The sequence below is a fragment of the Sinocyclocheilus anshuiensis genome, unplaced genomic scaffold (assembly GCF_001515605.1).
Source record: "Sinocyclocheilus anshuiensis isolate Anshui unplaced genomic scaffold, SAMN03320099.WGS_v1.1 scaffold1317, whole genome shotgun sequence".
Classification (NCBI taxonomy): Eukaryota; Metazoa; Chordata; class Actinopteri; order Cypriniformes; family Cyprinidae; genus Sinocyclocheilus; species Sinocyclocheilus anshuiensis.
In genome coordinates, this window is record NW_015551117.1 from 1048751 (window position 1) to 1066162 (window position 17412).

Here is a 17412-nt window from a genome sequence, read left to right on the forward strand (position 1 = left end):
TATATATATATGATTTGTGCTGACTTTCAACTTTCTCGTGTTTTCTACTCCATTCCACAGGACACACTGGACGTTACATCAAGGCCCTTTTCAGCACCAGTCTGATTTTCCTCTTGGCACATGTCAGCTTCCAGATCTGCCTGTATACCATCCCCAGCCTTGATAATGCACTGGGACACAACTGTAAGTCTGACTTGTTTCAAGTGCATGTACAATCATAGAGCGCATTCTTCTCCATTAAGTATCATTAAGCAGCATTCACAAAGAGGATGCATTCTTTCATTAAAAAAACAAAATTTGAGAAAAACACAGTGTTGTCAAGTTGTTTCTAAACTAAATGGTTGGTAGTTGGTCCAGGCAGGCTGGTCACCAGCTAACATGTTCAAAAACACTGAACAAGCTATAGTTGTTAAATCATAAGTGTCATAAATGATTCTCATGTCTTTCGAAAATTCATCTGTGAAATGTACAGGACAAATGTTGTCCCACCAGTTCTTGCTTTGGACTCTCATTCACAGATGCCTTGTTTTGGGCGCAGGAAGCAGCATTTTTACTTCTTGATAAATATAAGCAGCACGGCAAAAAGCTTCATGTGCTCATCATCTCCTAGTTAGGACCTGAAATCAGTAATTATGAAGTCTGCTTTTTTAAAACAGAAAATGAAGAGGAGGAGGGCTAGTATGCTTGTGTTGAATCAGTGGGAAACTCATATTTGTGCAGTATATTTGTACAGTGTGCAAATGTCGAAAGATTATGGAATATAAACATGCACATCAACCTCATCATTATTTTTTAGCATTCATGTAAGCACTATGTTCAGATTCATCAATCAGAATTATTTAATTCAGACTGAAACAGAAGTTGTCCATGTAAACATAGATATTGTCATGTGACCTATGCAGACACATACTTTACATCTGCATATACAGCTTCAATCTCAAATGTGTCCCTTATAAAAACAACTCAGTTCGAATTTCACATTCAAAATATATGGCACCAAAGTTTTTAATTTGTGTATTCAATAAGCTGCTTCTTTCAATAAGTTGATCCAACTTACCAACTTAACAAGAAGCCAGCTATGTTGCAAAACACAGCTACTCAATTAAACTGAATTTTCCAACAGGGTATTCACAGGTGACTGTGATTTTTGTCAAACAGGACGTGTTCCTGGATTTTAATATTTCGGTGGTTCCAAAACACCAGTCTGGTCAGCTAAGTTGTTTTCTCTAACTGTAAACCTTTTTGCTATTACTAACTATACAGTACTTACGAAATCAGATGAAAGTGATCTGTTGAAACTTAAATCTAAATCTGAAAGTTTATCTGATAGGAATATCATTCGTTGTTCAACTTGCCAAAATCACAAATTGGCCTTGTCTCACACGGGACAAAGAGGATTAAGTAAGTAAGTACTGTAATCCATTTGAGAAGCCTCAGTTATTAGCCGCTCTTATTTGAGGTTTGGACATTATGTTTGCCTTCCCTTCCCAAATTGATGTATCAATGTATCATTCCTGAGTCCCACGTATCTTTAAGGAGTTGCCAGGCTGACTGCAAAGACTTCAAGGGCTTGTAGCCTTTGGCTGACTCTGCCAAAGGAGAGTTCAGTGGCTCATGGAAATGTTTCGGTAGCTATGCAAAGGCACTTGCGGTTGGCTCATCTTTATGACTTACTTGACAATGTCCAGTACTGTGATTCATTTTATCCTCAGTATGAAAACCTCTCTCTTGCTCTCTCTGTAGGCAGTTCATGGGAGACTCTATCAAGACATGTTGGAGTGTCCAGGTATGTAGAGAATGCAGAGAATGAGAGCATGTATATGTGAGGCATCATGTTGACCTATTTGAAACTGATCAGAGCTAGATCACAAAGTTCAAACCAGTGAGGAAACAGTAAGGCCATTTAAGGCTTATTACCAAAAACACATTTAACATACAAATTTTTTTCATGCAGCCATGTTATCGCCCGATTTTAACCATATTGCCAAAATTCCATGAACTTGTGATACCCAATATTTATGAATGTATTTTTTTTTTTTCAAAGCAGCTTTACAGAAAACACATGATTTTAATTATTATAATATTTTACTGTCTGCATGGCTCATAGTCAGATTTAGCAGATTAGAGCTGGGCAATATCATTGTTTACATTTTGTGAAAATACAAGAAATGAAACAGTTGAGATATGCTATGTGGTAGCTTATTATATTTTATTTTATATTTTATTTTTAGATGAAAGGCTACATTTTCAAGCCCTGTTCTGTACCATATTCAAGCACTTGTGTTTTACTCAAGTTTTATGTTTCATGTTTTTATTTTATTTTGATTAATTTTATTTTTGATATCTATTTTTATTTATTTTTATATTTTATTTTTTTATATTTATTTTATTTATTTATTTTATTTCATTGTATTGTATTACTACTTATTTTATTTCTAGATAAAAGGCTACATTTTCAAGCCCTCTTTTCTTTACTTTTCTTTTCTTTTCTTCATGAAAAGGTTGCGAAAGGCTGCATTTTCTGATCTGTATAACACCATATTGCTCAGATATATCATTTAACCACTGAGTTTGCGGTTGCTCCTGCAGGCTTCCGCTGGAAGATCCTTGGAGCATGGTGTGGCTCCTGACACCAGATCTTGGGATCTTCATCATCTCTCTGATCATCCTGATACTGTGTAACCGTCTGTTGAAGAAAAGAGAGGAGGGACCCATACCTCACATGTCTACACTTCTCCAGGAGGTGAGCTGAGCATAGGCCAGGCCTACTGTTGATCTATTGTTATGTTTGAGCAGCTTATTATGAGACACTGGTGAGTAATGTTTGTTTAGTCTGAGCCTCACACAGCCCACCCGTGGCCTGCTTCAGTGGCTTGTGTTGATGTAATCCACAGACTGCTGTTTCACTGGCTGGCTGCTATATAAGTTGTGTGAGTCAGGGATTTTATCATTCTTCTGGGAGGCAAATATTTGTTTGCATGCATCCTGACTTGATACAATGAGGGCTTTAGAGGCAAAACCTTTTTTCTAATTTTTGAAAAGTTAAGGTTCATAATATAACAAGGTTCTGGATCTTCTAAAAAAAAATCATATGATACAGTGGTCCCAAAAATGTTTGGACACATAAACCATACTTAATATTGTGCAAATAGCAATGACACATCAATTTTTTGTTTTCAGATTACTTCTTTTCTTTTTTTTTATTAATTAATTTATTTTTATTTATTTTTAATTTTTTTACTGAAGCTTTGGCAAGCAAATGAGATATCCTCGGGATCAACTGCATGTTCTGCGTTATTGCTGAGTCTTACATCCATAAAATAATCTGTGCTTAGTAGTTTTAGATGAAGGTAAATTGTGACCACAAAGTGTACATGCACCATGCTACCATATTATTGTGGTATCATCGATTTGAGAATTACCTGTCTATTTGGGTCATGTAAAAATGTGGCTGCTCATTTTATAAGTTGGTCAGATGGAACCTTCCTGTCTAAGTGTATGTTATATACTCCAGACATTGCATAAAAATGACTTGCCATACTAATGTTGCCAACCCAAAGTGCCACATAGGTATATCTTAGATATACTGTATATGTGGTCACTTATTTTGACTGTGTGTACACAAAATTTCAAAAAGTTTTACTTTGGATTGAAAATGAATGAAATGAAAATACGATGTAATGCAAGTGTATGTGTCTGTGTGTGTGACCTAGGGACATTTTTGGTCCCCATGAGGAAAACGGTTTATAAATAATACAAATGATTATTATTATTATTATTATTTTACTCATAACGTTTTCTTTGAGGGTTTTGTTTAGGGGATAGGGAATATATACTGTAGTTTTATACGTAGTATAAAAATCATTATGTCTATGGAATGTCACTAAAAAAAACATGAAACACGTGTGTGTGTGTGTGTGTGTGTGTGTGTGTGTGTGTACCTGGTATTTATCACGTTATGGGGACCAAATGTCCCCACAAGGATAGTAATACTAGTAAATTTTGACCTTGTGGGGACATTTTTGAGGTCCCCATGAGGAAACATGTGTGTGTGTGTGTGTGTGTGAGAGAGAGAAAAACAGTATGGCAAAATCATTAATTAACAAATATGCTGTCAAAACATGTAGCCCTGACCACAAGGTCACATGGCAACTAAAATCAAAACATTTTTGTTTTGCATGGTATTATGATGGTGAACATGATCATTTGAGCAACTCTCACAAACATAGCAACAAGAGTTAAAAAGAACAAAATGATAAGATGGAATAGAAACATTACCCAGCATCACTATGACTATTGCTCATATAGTCTTACTGATTTGACCAGAATCTGAGCTATTAATTTTGTAAGTGATCAGACATGTTGAGTCAAGAGATTGGCAAAGGGATATTTTTCTTTCTTTCTTTCTTTCTTTCTGGACAATAAAACAAACAGACCCAAGCAATTTCTGAATAACATAATATCATAAAAAAAAACTTGTAGATGTGCTCTTTTGACTTAATAAGCAGCCAGTAAGCAGCACAAAACACCTTAGCAACCACATAGACATATCCACACACAACAAGTAAACGCCTTATACTGAGTAACCAACCTAGTAACCACTCACAACACCCTAACATTGTAGTGACTTTTGAACAGGCAACACCACGTACATTTTATTCAGGAAATCTCGTTTGAAAATCTAGTTTGTATTATAGGCTAATCTTATTTGCTAATTGATGTGAATGCAGCTTCCAAAAGACTAGTAGTGTAAATAGTGCTTCAACATATTGTAGGAATGTACAGAAAATAATATGTTTAGTTGCTGGTTTCAGAAAGAATAAAACTATTAGCAGATACAGTACTTCTAATTCAAACCAGCATGAAGAAACTCAAAACCGTTTTAGTTGAAAGCTTGAACTTCAATGCTTGAAACATATCTAAGTAGAAAATAGTAACAATAAAACATATTTTAACCATTACATTTTCTCATGTCATAAAATGTTTGTTTCTTTTTAAATATTTTTTATATACTGAAAGTTTTTACTTCTTTTCGGTCTCCACCCTGTGATGTTTTATGAGATTTTTGCTCTTGCATTTTTTTTCCCCATTTTGACTCTTTGCACCATTCCAGCACTGTACAGCAGCCTAGAGTCTGACAACTTCCTGCTGCTGTTGCCAAGGCAACAACATCAACAAACACTGGCTGGCTGGCTGGCTCGCTATGTGTCAGCATAGAAAAATAGGATCTTTATAAGATCTATTAGCAATAGAGGCCCAAAGTGCTAAACCAGGCATGTGTGTCTGCTTTACTGGAATCTAACAATAGAAACCATTTCAACATTATATATAATGCTTATATAAATATTATTTCCAGATACCTCCAAAGCTGACCTCTATCTGACACTTTCCTACCCTCAAATGCAAAAGAATGAGTAAAATGCAGCAGTTGGACTGATTGATTATGCCAGCTTTGTCAAGGCTAACTTTGAACGATAACTTGCCAAGCTAAAATCTATAATGTAATATAGTTAAACTATAGTCAAGCTGCCTTTCTAAAAAAGTGGTGTACAGTTTACAAACCAAAGTAGCAAAAAATTTATAGCAATTTTTTTTAAGTCCTTGTTTGTTTTAAGTCCTTGACTTTGTTTTATTTTGTATGTTTTGCTTACTATTACTAGTCTGATTTCCAAAAGTCTTCTGCAACAGTGTAAAAACTGCTTCATGCCGAAATTTCTGCACTGTAGCATTATAACCAACTAGCAAACACCTGCCTTGTAAACTATAGGAACAACATAATTACAAAACATTCCAAAGCATTGGCCTGCAGTGAGGGACTGAGTGAATGGGCTTTGTTGTGGCCATGGTACTTGGAGTCTGATGCCAATTCGATCAGATGAAATGCGTTTATACATGTCTCTGCACTCACTGTTTTACTGAAGTAAAAAAGGAAAGCTACAACAAAGACCATTACAGTAAATTACAGTAAGTGCAATATAGTTGTTTTTATGTAACTTTTAATGCAAACACTGACAGACAATTGTCAGTGAAAGCACAACGTTGAATAAAATGTAAGTATTAATTTGCTGTTATTCACACGTATTACGGTTCAATTTAAACTATGTAACATCGTGATTGGTAGGTGGTAAATTGGCAGTTATGAAAGTTAAAGAAAGATCTTAAATACACTCTAAACATTCAGGTACACCATACGTGCATGGTGAGTGGAAAGCTCTGAAAAGAAAGGGGGAAAATAAACAGAAGGAAAAAACTACTAAGAATACAACAGGCATTTTCATAACGTCAAACACCACACAAATTCCGGCATGTTTCCATCAGGAAACAGTGTTTTGTTTACAGCTTCCCAGGCTGCTACAATGAGCACACCAGAGGACAAGCTAGTCACTAACAAAGTATAAAAGGTTCATGGCATTGAACATTTTTTGATATTTTAAAAAGATATCCAAGGTACAAAACTGCTTAATTTAGTTGGTCTGCTGGTTTTGTTGTTCTTCCGGCATGGTTTTAGTTTTTTTAGTTGTAATTATTGCTGTCAATCGATTAAAATAAATTCTTCTGTTCAGTCTGTTGTTCAGGTGCTGGTCTGGTGTTGCACATTTCTTTCTGAAAGTGTATAGCCAGTTCACTAATTAAAGGTGGGGTAAGCGATTTCTGTTAGCCAATGTTGACATTTGAAATCACCAAAACAAACACGCCCCTACCCCAAAAGGGTCTCGCCCCATCACAGGCCTTCCGCTCCTTGAGTTCTCTCCAGCGCTGGAAAGCTGATCCGATATTTACACGGGTCCTACTTCTTGCCTTATTGCCTTAAGCCTTCTTTTGTTCCGCAGACGTTTTCCTCTTTTGTTTTTTAGCCGCCATCTCTATCTTTCTGTCGATCGGCTCGCTAATGTCCTTCCCATGCACTGAACGCTCTCTTCTCCACATCATTAGTAGACACGCCCCTTACTGCTGATTGGCTACAAGTTTGTTTTGCTAGTCGGCCCGAATCAGTTTTCTAAAGCGTTTTTGAAAAATCGCTTACCCCACCTTTAAGGTTTAGATTGGCCTGAAGATTCATTACATGGATCCATCCAGAGGGCAGCTGATGCCTTATTGCGGCTCTATGTTTAGTGTTGGAGAGGGTGTTAATAGAGTCACATGAGGCTGTGGAATGAGGGAGGACCTGGACAATGCTGAACACTGATAATGCGCTGAGCTGAAAAGCCTGGAAAAGACTAGAAGAATCCAACCTTCCTGTGCCCTTGAAGGAGTCTAACACAGGTTTTATATTCAGGGTCAAAAGATCGGCAGAAGGAGCAAATGGACTAAGAAGTAAAACAAAGTTAGTCCTGCACAGTGAGACTTTTGACATTTGTCATAACGTCTGGTCCTCAGTGTTTATGGTCGGTCTTGTGGCCAGACTTGTAATCTCACCCACGGAAAGTCTGACCAGTATGGCAAGCTCAAATCTGATTGACTGACTTCATGCAACTTTCTCAAAACTCTTGCCACTTCATTATCCATTAGAACAGTGTGGTTGAGGCTCTGGAAATGCACTGTAAAAATCAAGAGTTATTGAATTCTAAAATGAATGTATGTATGTTGGACTATCCCCATTAAAATCTGCTTCAAGAGTTATAAAGTCTCCTTCACACCAAGAACATTAACTGTATAATGCTGAAGGGATCATTTAATTTTGTAAGCCAATCCTGAAGTTAACATCACCCTAGTTTATAGGATTTTTCCATTGACTTTTATATTATTGCAGAAAATAAGCTCTGTGACCGACAACAGTTGGTTGATTCTTGCAAGTTTTGTTAAAGATAATCTTAAAATGAACACAACTTTTCAAATAAAATTGTCACAAGCGGTATAGTTAGACTGTGTTTCAGAAATGATCTCCGTCCACACTACACAAACGAAAACGCATGTCCCATGACCATTCATAATGAGCATGATCTTATTGTTTACATGGTCGTCAAGGATACACAGAGCGAATGTGGGCAGCCACGCCATCGTTTTCAAAAGTCTCAGTTTTGGTCCGTTTACACTGAAACACAACCCTGGAGTTTTCAGTCTAAAACAAAAGTTTTCAAAAGTCTCCATTTTCGAGGGTCGAGTGTAGTGTAAATGACAGGCGTAACTGTAGCAAAAGTTATGCATTTTAAAACGAAAATGCACTAGTATACAGGTGCATCTCAATAAATTAGAATGTCGTGGAAAAGTTCATTTATTTCAGTAATTCAACTCAAATTGTGAAACTCGTGTATTAAATAAATTCAGTGCACACAGACTGAAGTAGTTTAAGTCTTTGGTTCTTTTAATTGTGATGATTTTGGCTCACATTTAACAAAACCCCACCAATTCACTATCTCAACAAATTAGAATACTTCATAAGACCAATAAAAAAAACACATAAGGCTGCGGTTCTCTCGGTTGGTTGTGCATCTTTTTAAGATGTTGTTAACATGCTTGGATACAGCACTCTGTGAACAGCCAGCTTCTTTGGCAATGAATGTTTGTGGCTTATACTCCTTATGAAGGGTGTCAATGATTGTCTTCTGGACAGCTGTCAGATCAGCAGTCTTCCCCATGATTGTGTAGCCTAGTGAACCAAGCTGAGAGACCATTTTGAAGGCTCAGGAAACCTTTGCAGGTGTTTTGAGCTGATTAGCTGATTGGCATGTCACCATATTCTAATTTGTTGAGATAGTGAATTTGTGGGTTTTTGTTAAATGTGAGCCAAAATCATCACAATTAAAAGAACCAAAGACTTAAACTACTTCAGTCTGTGTGCACTGAATTTATTTAATACACGAGTTTCACAATTTGAGTGGAATTACTGAAATAAATTAACTTTTCCACGACATTCTAATTTATTGAGATGCACCTGTAAGCATAGCATTAAATTCTGCAAGTAGAATGTTTGAGTTCAAATAGTTTGCAAGAGTTGAATTTTAAACACAAGAATGTAAAAGCAGACTAGTGAGCTGATGAGTCTTCCTTTTCACTATGATGATATTTAATGTCTCGGACAACCTCTATAGTCCCAGTTAGCAACCACCTTTTTCAAGACACAACATTTTAAAAATCACAATCAATGTACTGCTGATGCATTTTATGCCAGAGACTAAAATGTTAAAACATCCAGACCTTTGATATCCTAACCCTAACCCAATCCCAAACCAAAAGCTCACTCAAATGGAAGTGATAACCTGTTTCTGGGTTTCATGACTCATTACTACAGTACTCTGTAATGATGTCTATATTAGCATCCACACCAATGGACAATAATGTTATGCTTATTATACGCTAATTATTCTATAGAGTTCTTTAAATTTGATGGTTTCTGATTGGCTGCCAATGTTATTATTGTTCATCAGCTGAAAAAAGAATCATTCCTTTGTGTTATCATTATAGTTGTGGTGTTGACTCCACTATTCTCTTAGAATTAGAATGTTTAATAAAAGTTTATAGCTATAGTTCTCATCCTCGGAGTGAACAGACCTTAAAGCTCTACTTTGTGTCTTTTTGATGCTCTCACAGTGATAGTGAGCCTTGTGTCTTCTGATGCAGTTGCACCATATTGTATCCCTTCAGTTCAGTAATGGATTGAATACACACTCTTTTTACACATAAGTAGCTTTCTTTGCTTTGTTGTAAGATTCAGAGTTTATTTCAGAAGTTTATTCTAGCAGAGGTGTATGTGCCAGCAAAGAATCCAAAGCTTTCAATGATGCAATGAGAAACTGATATTGTACCAGAACACCAGTTCTTACCAGTTTTTTTTAAGCTAAAGGTATGCAAACAAAGGGATCCAGGTTTGACTGGTTAATGTGGTTCAGTTAATTTGGGCATATATAAACGCTTAGAGCGGCATAATCGGTCTGAGATTGCCTGAGTGAGGTGGCCTCATCTGATTGAAATCAAACACTGGAGTATCCTAATTCATAATGGGAAATGTCTTTTAATTGCCCTTCTCCAAAACAGGTGCATTAAAGATGCTGTACATATTCACACACATAGTTGGAGATATACAGTCAAACCAAAATTTATTCAGACACCTTCAACATTTCTCACATTATCACTGTTTATTCGCTATAGTTTAGTAAATGGTAATAAAATATGACAAGAACTCAGAGTTAAACTGTGTCAGAACAAATTCATCTTGATAATTTCCAGATAACTTTGATAGAAAGGTATGTAATGAATTAGGTTGAATAGCTGTCAGCTGTCAGCTGTTCAATTTAAGTACACAATTTGATAATACCAATTTAGGTCAACCAATTACCAAGCAATGCTTAATTTTGTTCAGTCTGTGGTGTAAAAAGGTCACATTAGCAATTAAAGAAAAACACTTAAGCAAAACATGGTCAGGTCAAAGTGTCTGAATAATTTTTGTTCCCAAATTTTGATCAATTTTACTAATAGTCCACTGTATGAAGAATTTTGGGGTATAATATATCACAGTTTACTTTATTTTGCTATCCTCACTTGAACTAAAGTATCCTGCACCCACTAGTAAAAAAATATAAAAAAATTATATCTGGTGTCTGAATAATTTTTGGTTTGACTGTGTGTATATACGTATATATATATATATATATATACGTATATATATATATATATAGCATGAAGGCTCATATGTGACCCTGGAACACAAGACCAGTCTTAAGTCACTGGGGTATATTTATAGCAATAGCCAAAAATACATTGTATGGGTCAAAATTATTGATTTTTCTTTTATGCCAAAAATCATTAGGACATTAAGTAAAGATCATGTTCCATGAAGATATTTTGTAAATTTCCTACTGTAAATATATCAAAACTTCATTTTTGATTAGTAATATGCATTGCTAAGAACTTAATTTGGACAACTTTAAAGGCGATTTTCTCAATATTTAGATTTTTTTGCATCCTCAGATTCCAGATTTTAAAATAGTTGTATCTCGGCCAAATATTGTCCTATCCTAACAAAGCATACATCAATGGAAAGCTTATTTATTCAGCTTTCATATGATGTATACATCTCAATTTCGAAAAATGTACCCTTATGACTGGTTTTGTGGTCCAGGGTCATATATATGTTTTTGAAAGTGTGTGTAATGACAGAAAAAGCCACATTAAGCCCACGGAGCTAACTTGTAAATCTTAATGATTGACGCAATGAGCAGAATCCCAGAACATAAACAAGTGTGCTTTGACCAATGATAGGACAGTTTTACTTACATGTGACTTGCATACTATTTTGTTAAGATTTGGAACGTCGTCTTGTGAAAGCGAACCAGGACGAAAATGCAACATTGTACCAAATGACATTTTAAACAATCAACATTTTCACACTTGTACTGTAGATCATCTGCTTTGTTCCAAAATAGGGATTTAAAGGAATAGTTTACCAAAAAAATGAAATTTTTGTCATCATTTACCCTCAAGTTGTTACAATATATGAATTTCTTCCTTTTGTTGAAGGAAAAAAAAAGATATTTTGAAGACTGTTGGTAACCAAACAGTTGCTGATTGACAGTAGCCATTGACTTCTATAGTATGGGGGGCAGAATGCACTTAATGGCTAGCAGAAACTGTTTGGTTACCAACATTCCTTGAAATATCTTCTTTTGTGTTCAGTTCTGAAAATACCCTTTGTCTCTTCAGGTATTATAGACCCCTTTGACTACACCAGGTCACTGGTTTAAACAGTGTTTCAGCTTTTGCCCAAAAACACTTCATGATGCAAACATGCCTGTCTGGCTCCGCAGCCTGGCCAGATATGATTGCTATGACCCTGAGGAGCCAAGAGTAACACACTCTCACATGTGCATACAAGTAAATGCCTGCAAAAGCTTTGCAGAAGACGAAGGAGATTGTTGTTGACTTCAGGAGAGTGCGCACTCAGCATGCTCCTCTGTCCGTCAATGGTGTGACTGTGGAGAGGGTGAGCAGCACCAAGTTCCTGGGTGTGCACATCACAGAGGATCTCTCCTGGGCTGACAACACCACAGCACTGGCCAAGAAAGCACAGCAGCGTCTCTACTTCCTCCGCAAACTAAGAAGAGCCAGAGCCCCGGCCCCCATAAGCAGACTTGACTTGACTTGACTTGACTTGATGTTTTGTTCACATTTATCACTTTCTAAACACATACCTCAGTTTCTGCCTCTTACTGTATCTATTTATCAGTTTCTCTCAGACAGTACGTATGTTTTTACAGTGCTTTCAAGCATTCTCAGTCTTGGTTTTAAAGTTTGGGACACAAGCTCACCAATATCACGTCTTTTCAGTAGAACTTTGGTCATTTTCAAAGACTAATGAACACAGTTAGAAATAGAAATACATGTATATTATTTTAGATTAAAAACGTAATTCTTATGTGGCCTATTTTTTCACCCCAGCATCAATCAAGTCTTTCTCATGTCTCTGTTCTCTTCTTTTTAGGAGGATGAAACGGAAGATGATGATGATGATGTAGAAGGAGAAGATGAGGGAATGTTGTCATGTAGTGAGACAGAAGATGAGGAGAGTCCTTACTCAAGCAGCAGGGCAGCACAGTTAGCTGCCCGCCTGCGTGCCACGGCACAGCAGTTCCTCAGGCACATGGGTCGCATCCTGGCTGTCACACTACTAGCACTAGCTGGTAAGAGAATCAACAGGCTTAACATAAAGTTGGACATTGCAAGCAATAAATTATGAGAGATTAAATGGAAGAGTCAAAGTCAACGGTATAAATTGTGTCCATATGTCAACAATAGTTGTGAGAACAAGAACCTGTATTAGTCTTAAACCTGATATACAGGTTTTCTATAAAATCTATTCTAAATAGTATATTTGATTTAGGAATGATATGCATCTTAACATACAATAAGATATGCATAATTATGTATTGTAAGGCAGTAAATTTAGCTAGATGTACAGTATGCTTACATGCACAAAAAAAAATGGCTTGTGACAAAAGGGTTCCAAAGTGTCAAGATGCAATTTGATGATGTGTCAAAATGTCCAGTACTTTTTTCAAAGGGATGCACTTTTCCATCACCAACAAATGTTTCATTGGGTAGTAGAAGTAATGATTTGGGATGCAATCATTATATCTCAGTGGGCATAAACATGTAACTAGCTGGTTCCAGATTGAAACTGATTCCTCATAGACTTTGTTTTTGAGGGATGGCCAGAAACATACTCTATGCAAGTAAACAAAAGCAGTTTGCAAGTGCAGAGTCTCATTGCACTGCTGCCTTCAAATGTGTGTGCCAGTAAACTTGATGTGTTATTATTCAGGTAGCTATTTATAAACACGTTGACAGATTAACATGCTCAAATGTTGCTTCGCCATTACACAAGTTGACCTAAAAGAGAAAACTAACCATAGCCGCTTACTCATTACTCCATACCATTTCATAGTCTGAGCAGTGTGTTTACACAAAACATTTCAACGAAAAGTGCACTTCAAAAAGAATTGTAAAATGTTCAACACTTCATGCACTTAACTATTGTGGCTTTCCTTATAGCATGTCATTTGGGACACAAGTTATGTTTAGAAAACTCTGCTAATGCATCTCTTGTGGCAAAAGAACTAGTTTTATATTCTGAATTATGTCCTGATGCATTTCAGAGCACCTTGTTAGGTGAAGTTTTCGAAGATAGAAGCACTTGTGTAAAGAATGTTTAGGGTCTAATTTTAAAGTGTATGTGAATTGGATTTGAATTCATGTCTTTCTCTTTCCAGGAATCACTTTACCCTCTGCATTCTCTGCCTTCTACTTCCTTCTCTTTATTGGAGTGTGCACATGGTGGGCTTGCCACTTTCCCATCAGCCATCTGGGATTTAATACATTGTGCGTGATGGTGGCTTTCTTCACAGGGGGACACCTGGTGTGTCTTTACCTGTATCAGAGCTCATTTGCACAAGACATGTTCTCCCCAGCGGGCCTGTGGGCCAGGTATTGTTGTCCATTACTCTCAATTCCCTTCACATTCACTGTAATGTATGTTCAGTACGTCTGTAACATTGTGGCATCATTTTCACTGTCCTGTTATTGGAAAATTGTTCTGATTTGTTGAAGTAGTATGTGTACCTAGTTCAACATCCTTATTTGTCCTGGAACAACATTCCTGTAAACCAATAAGGCTGGTTACCTTGATTTTTCGAAGTAGGGCAACATTGGCACCATTTCCTGGATCAACATCTTTTGTTGGTTCTAGGGCAACATCGCTATGCAACAGTATGTTTTGAGTTAGGATTAAGCATAAGGCTGGGTTTGGAACCCAGGTTGAGGTTAGGACATTGTTTTCTTGACAGGAATCTTGTTCCAGGACCAACAAAAGAATGTTGATCCAGGAACATGTTCTACTTGGAAAATCACAGTGACCATTATTGGTAGTGTTAATACTGGCGGTATTAAGGTACAGTGATGGCATTCACTTTTAATACCTTGGTACTTTGACTTTGTACCATGATACTCTAAAATGGCCACATTCATATAACATTGGAATTACATTGCTCTCCAGTGTGCTTCAAACAATATGGAAAGATGAGAGAAGATTCCCCCTTAAGAATATTTACTTAAAAAATTGTAACATCTTTAGATATAAGTTTAGCATGTACAGAATGATGATGCATCAGCCAATGTGCTATTGATAGAAAATAAATAAACACATCTTTCTAATTTAGTTATCGTAGCACAAAATGCTAAATTTATCTTTGGCAAAAAGCCCCTCTGGGTAAACTTTTACATAACATATAAAGGATTATTATGTATAATTCTTATATTTATATAATTTTTAAAGTGTCATCAATGTAAAATACTAAATGAGTTAAATCAATATATTAAAATTGTGTTTTGACAATTTTGTTGAACGACCAATGACATACAAAGTACAATACCAGTAAAAGAGATTCATCTGATAGGTAAACGTATTCTTTGACTTTTACACAGGCATATGAATATGTACATATGAAACTGACAATATTTTAATTGGACACATGTCATAATATAATAACAGTATAAATTAAAATTGAATGATTTCTATCAAACTTATTTCTTATTATGATGTTGAAATCAGTTGACAACCATAATACACTACAATTCAAAAGTTTGGGGTAATATTTAAAAAAATGTATACTTTTAGTCAGCAAGGAAAAAAGGTTAAACAAGCAGCATTTATTCAAAATAGAAATCGTTTGTAAAAATATAAGTAAATATAGTAAATATAAAATTTCTTTCAAAGAAAAAAAATGTACTGACCCAAAACCTTCAATTTTAACTTCTAGTTTAAACTTATTTCAGGTTTATTTGATGAATAAAAAGTTTGAAATAACTGCGTTTATTCAAAATAAACTTTTTCTTACAAAAATAAAAGAAATTGGAATTATTGAATAATAATCCCATGAATTATATTAATATTTAAAAATAATAATAATAATAACATCATGCCACCAAGGTACATCTGTCAAGTGTTATTTTAGTATCATTGACTTACTATTATAGTTATAATAATTTATCCGTTTTTTTATGTTTTATTTCAGTTAATGTTTATATTTATTTCTCAGTGATCTTAAAGTTACTGTTCATATACAAATATCATTACTTGCATTCCAAATAGGATTTCAAGTTTCTTACCCCATCTTACTCTACTATGGTTTGTCCATATTTTTTAAATGAGCAGTCTAGCCTGTTGATGTTCTGTGTTCATGTATGTTCATTACATGAGGCTTGTGTTAAGGCAGGTTGTGATGTAAATGCGAGAGTTATTGCTGGACTAAAATAGAGCCTCAGGCTGGCGAGGTGAAGGTGGTGTATCCTGCCAGCCTTGCATAACCCACTGAAAAGCAACACTGAGACTTAAGCCTTAGATATCTGGAGAGTGACACCCACACTTACTGGCCGTAAAACCTGGCTTGGTGAGGTTGCCAGCTCTGTGCATTTTTCCTGACACACAAATCACTGCCGATAACTGTCACAGCTGTCACAGTGAGATAAAACAAAATTCTGCTATACATCATTGTCCTAAACATGTCACATACAAAATGTCTCATGCACACTACTGTCAGATTAAGATTATTAGTGTGTGCAAAGGCAAGCATCACTATTACTATTGTACTATACATAAATTTGAACAAACCTAAGCCCGTGTGCTGCTCGGTTATGATCAATTATTATTGGTGCTCAATTGTTAATGGTTCTAATTATAATCAATGTTGAAAACAGGTTTTGCTTCTTATTTTTTTAAATATAAATATTATTTAACATTGATAAATGTATGTAACTTTTGATCAATTTAATGCATTTTTGGTGAGTAATGTTTTTAATCATTTTTTTAAATAATTTGGTGGATTTTTTTTTTTTAATCTTACCCCAAACTTGTGAATTGTAGTGTATCATGGTTTTCGACTCATTTCAACAGTTCATTTAAATGATCATATTTCACAATATTACAGTTTTTACAATATTTTTGATCAAATTAATGCAGCTTTGGTGAGCATAAAACTTTCAAAAACATTTAAAAAATCATAATTATTCCAAGCCTATAGTGACCTATAGTGTATATACGAAGGCAGTTCACACATATTACTCAGAATGGGAGGAGTAATGTTTTTAATCATTTTTTAAAATAATTTGGTGGATTTTTTTTTTTTAATCTTACCCCAAACTTGTGAATTGTAGTGTAGCATGGTTTTCGACTCATTTCAACAGTTCATTTAAATGATCATATTTCACAATATTACAGTTTTTACAATATTTTTGATCAAATTAATGCAGCTTTGGTGAGCATAAAACTTTCAAAAACATTTAAAAAATCATAATTATTCCAAGCCTATAGTGACCTATAGTGTATATACGAAGGCAGTTCACACATATTACTCAGAATGGGAGAAAGCGTAACACGTAATATGACGGATGAAGTCCTGCCTTCTAAATAAAAGAGCCAGTAACCAGTTGGTGGTGGACCAAGCTGAAATACACTACCGGTCAAAAGTCTGGGATCAGTAAGACTCGTAATGTTTTTTAAAGAAGTCTCTTATTCTCATCAAGGCTGCATTTATTTGATCAAAAATACAGAAAAAAAAACAGTAATCTTGCAAAATGTTATTACAATATAAAATAATGGTTTCTATTTTAATATCCTTTAAAATATAATTTATTTCTATGATGCAAAGCTGAATTTCCATCAGCCATTACTCCAGTATAAAGTGTCACATGATCCTTCAGAAATCATTCTAATATGCTGATTTATTATTAGAATTATCAATGTTGGCAACAGTTGTGCTGCCAAATATTTTTTTGGAAACTGCGATACTTTTTTCAGGATTCTTTGATGAACAAAAGTAAAAAAGAACAGCATTTTCTCAAAATATAAATCCTTTCTAACAATATAAATCTTTGCTATCACTTCTTAACAATTTAACACATCCTTGCTGAATAAAAGTTTTAATT

General features: G+C 35.3%; 1 protein-coding gene across 3 annotated transcripts in view; it reads left to right on the plus strand.

The window, feature by feature from the left end:
* piezo1 (piezo type mechanosensitive ion channel component 1 (Er blood group)) overlaps positions 1 to 17412 on the plus strand; it is a 113306-nt gene that overhangs the window by 54633 nt on the left and 41261 nt on the right. For 2 of the 3 annotated variants that reach the window (XM_016453173.1, XM_016453174.1), the window contains exons 3-7: positions 61 to 183; positions 1744 to 1786; positions 2590 to 2743; positions 12416 to 12614; positions 13704 to 13917. In XM_016453173.1, coding sequence (XP_016308659.1) covers positions 61 to 183; positions 1744 to 1786; positions 2590 to 2743; positions 12416 to 12614; positions 13704 to 13917 — 733 coding nt within the window. The remainder of the gene's footprint in view (positions 1 to 60; positions 184 to 1743; positions 1787 to 2589; positions 2744 to 12415; positions 12615 to 13703; positions 13918 to 17412) is intronic. The other variant, XM_016453175.1, reaches the window with a different exon arrangement.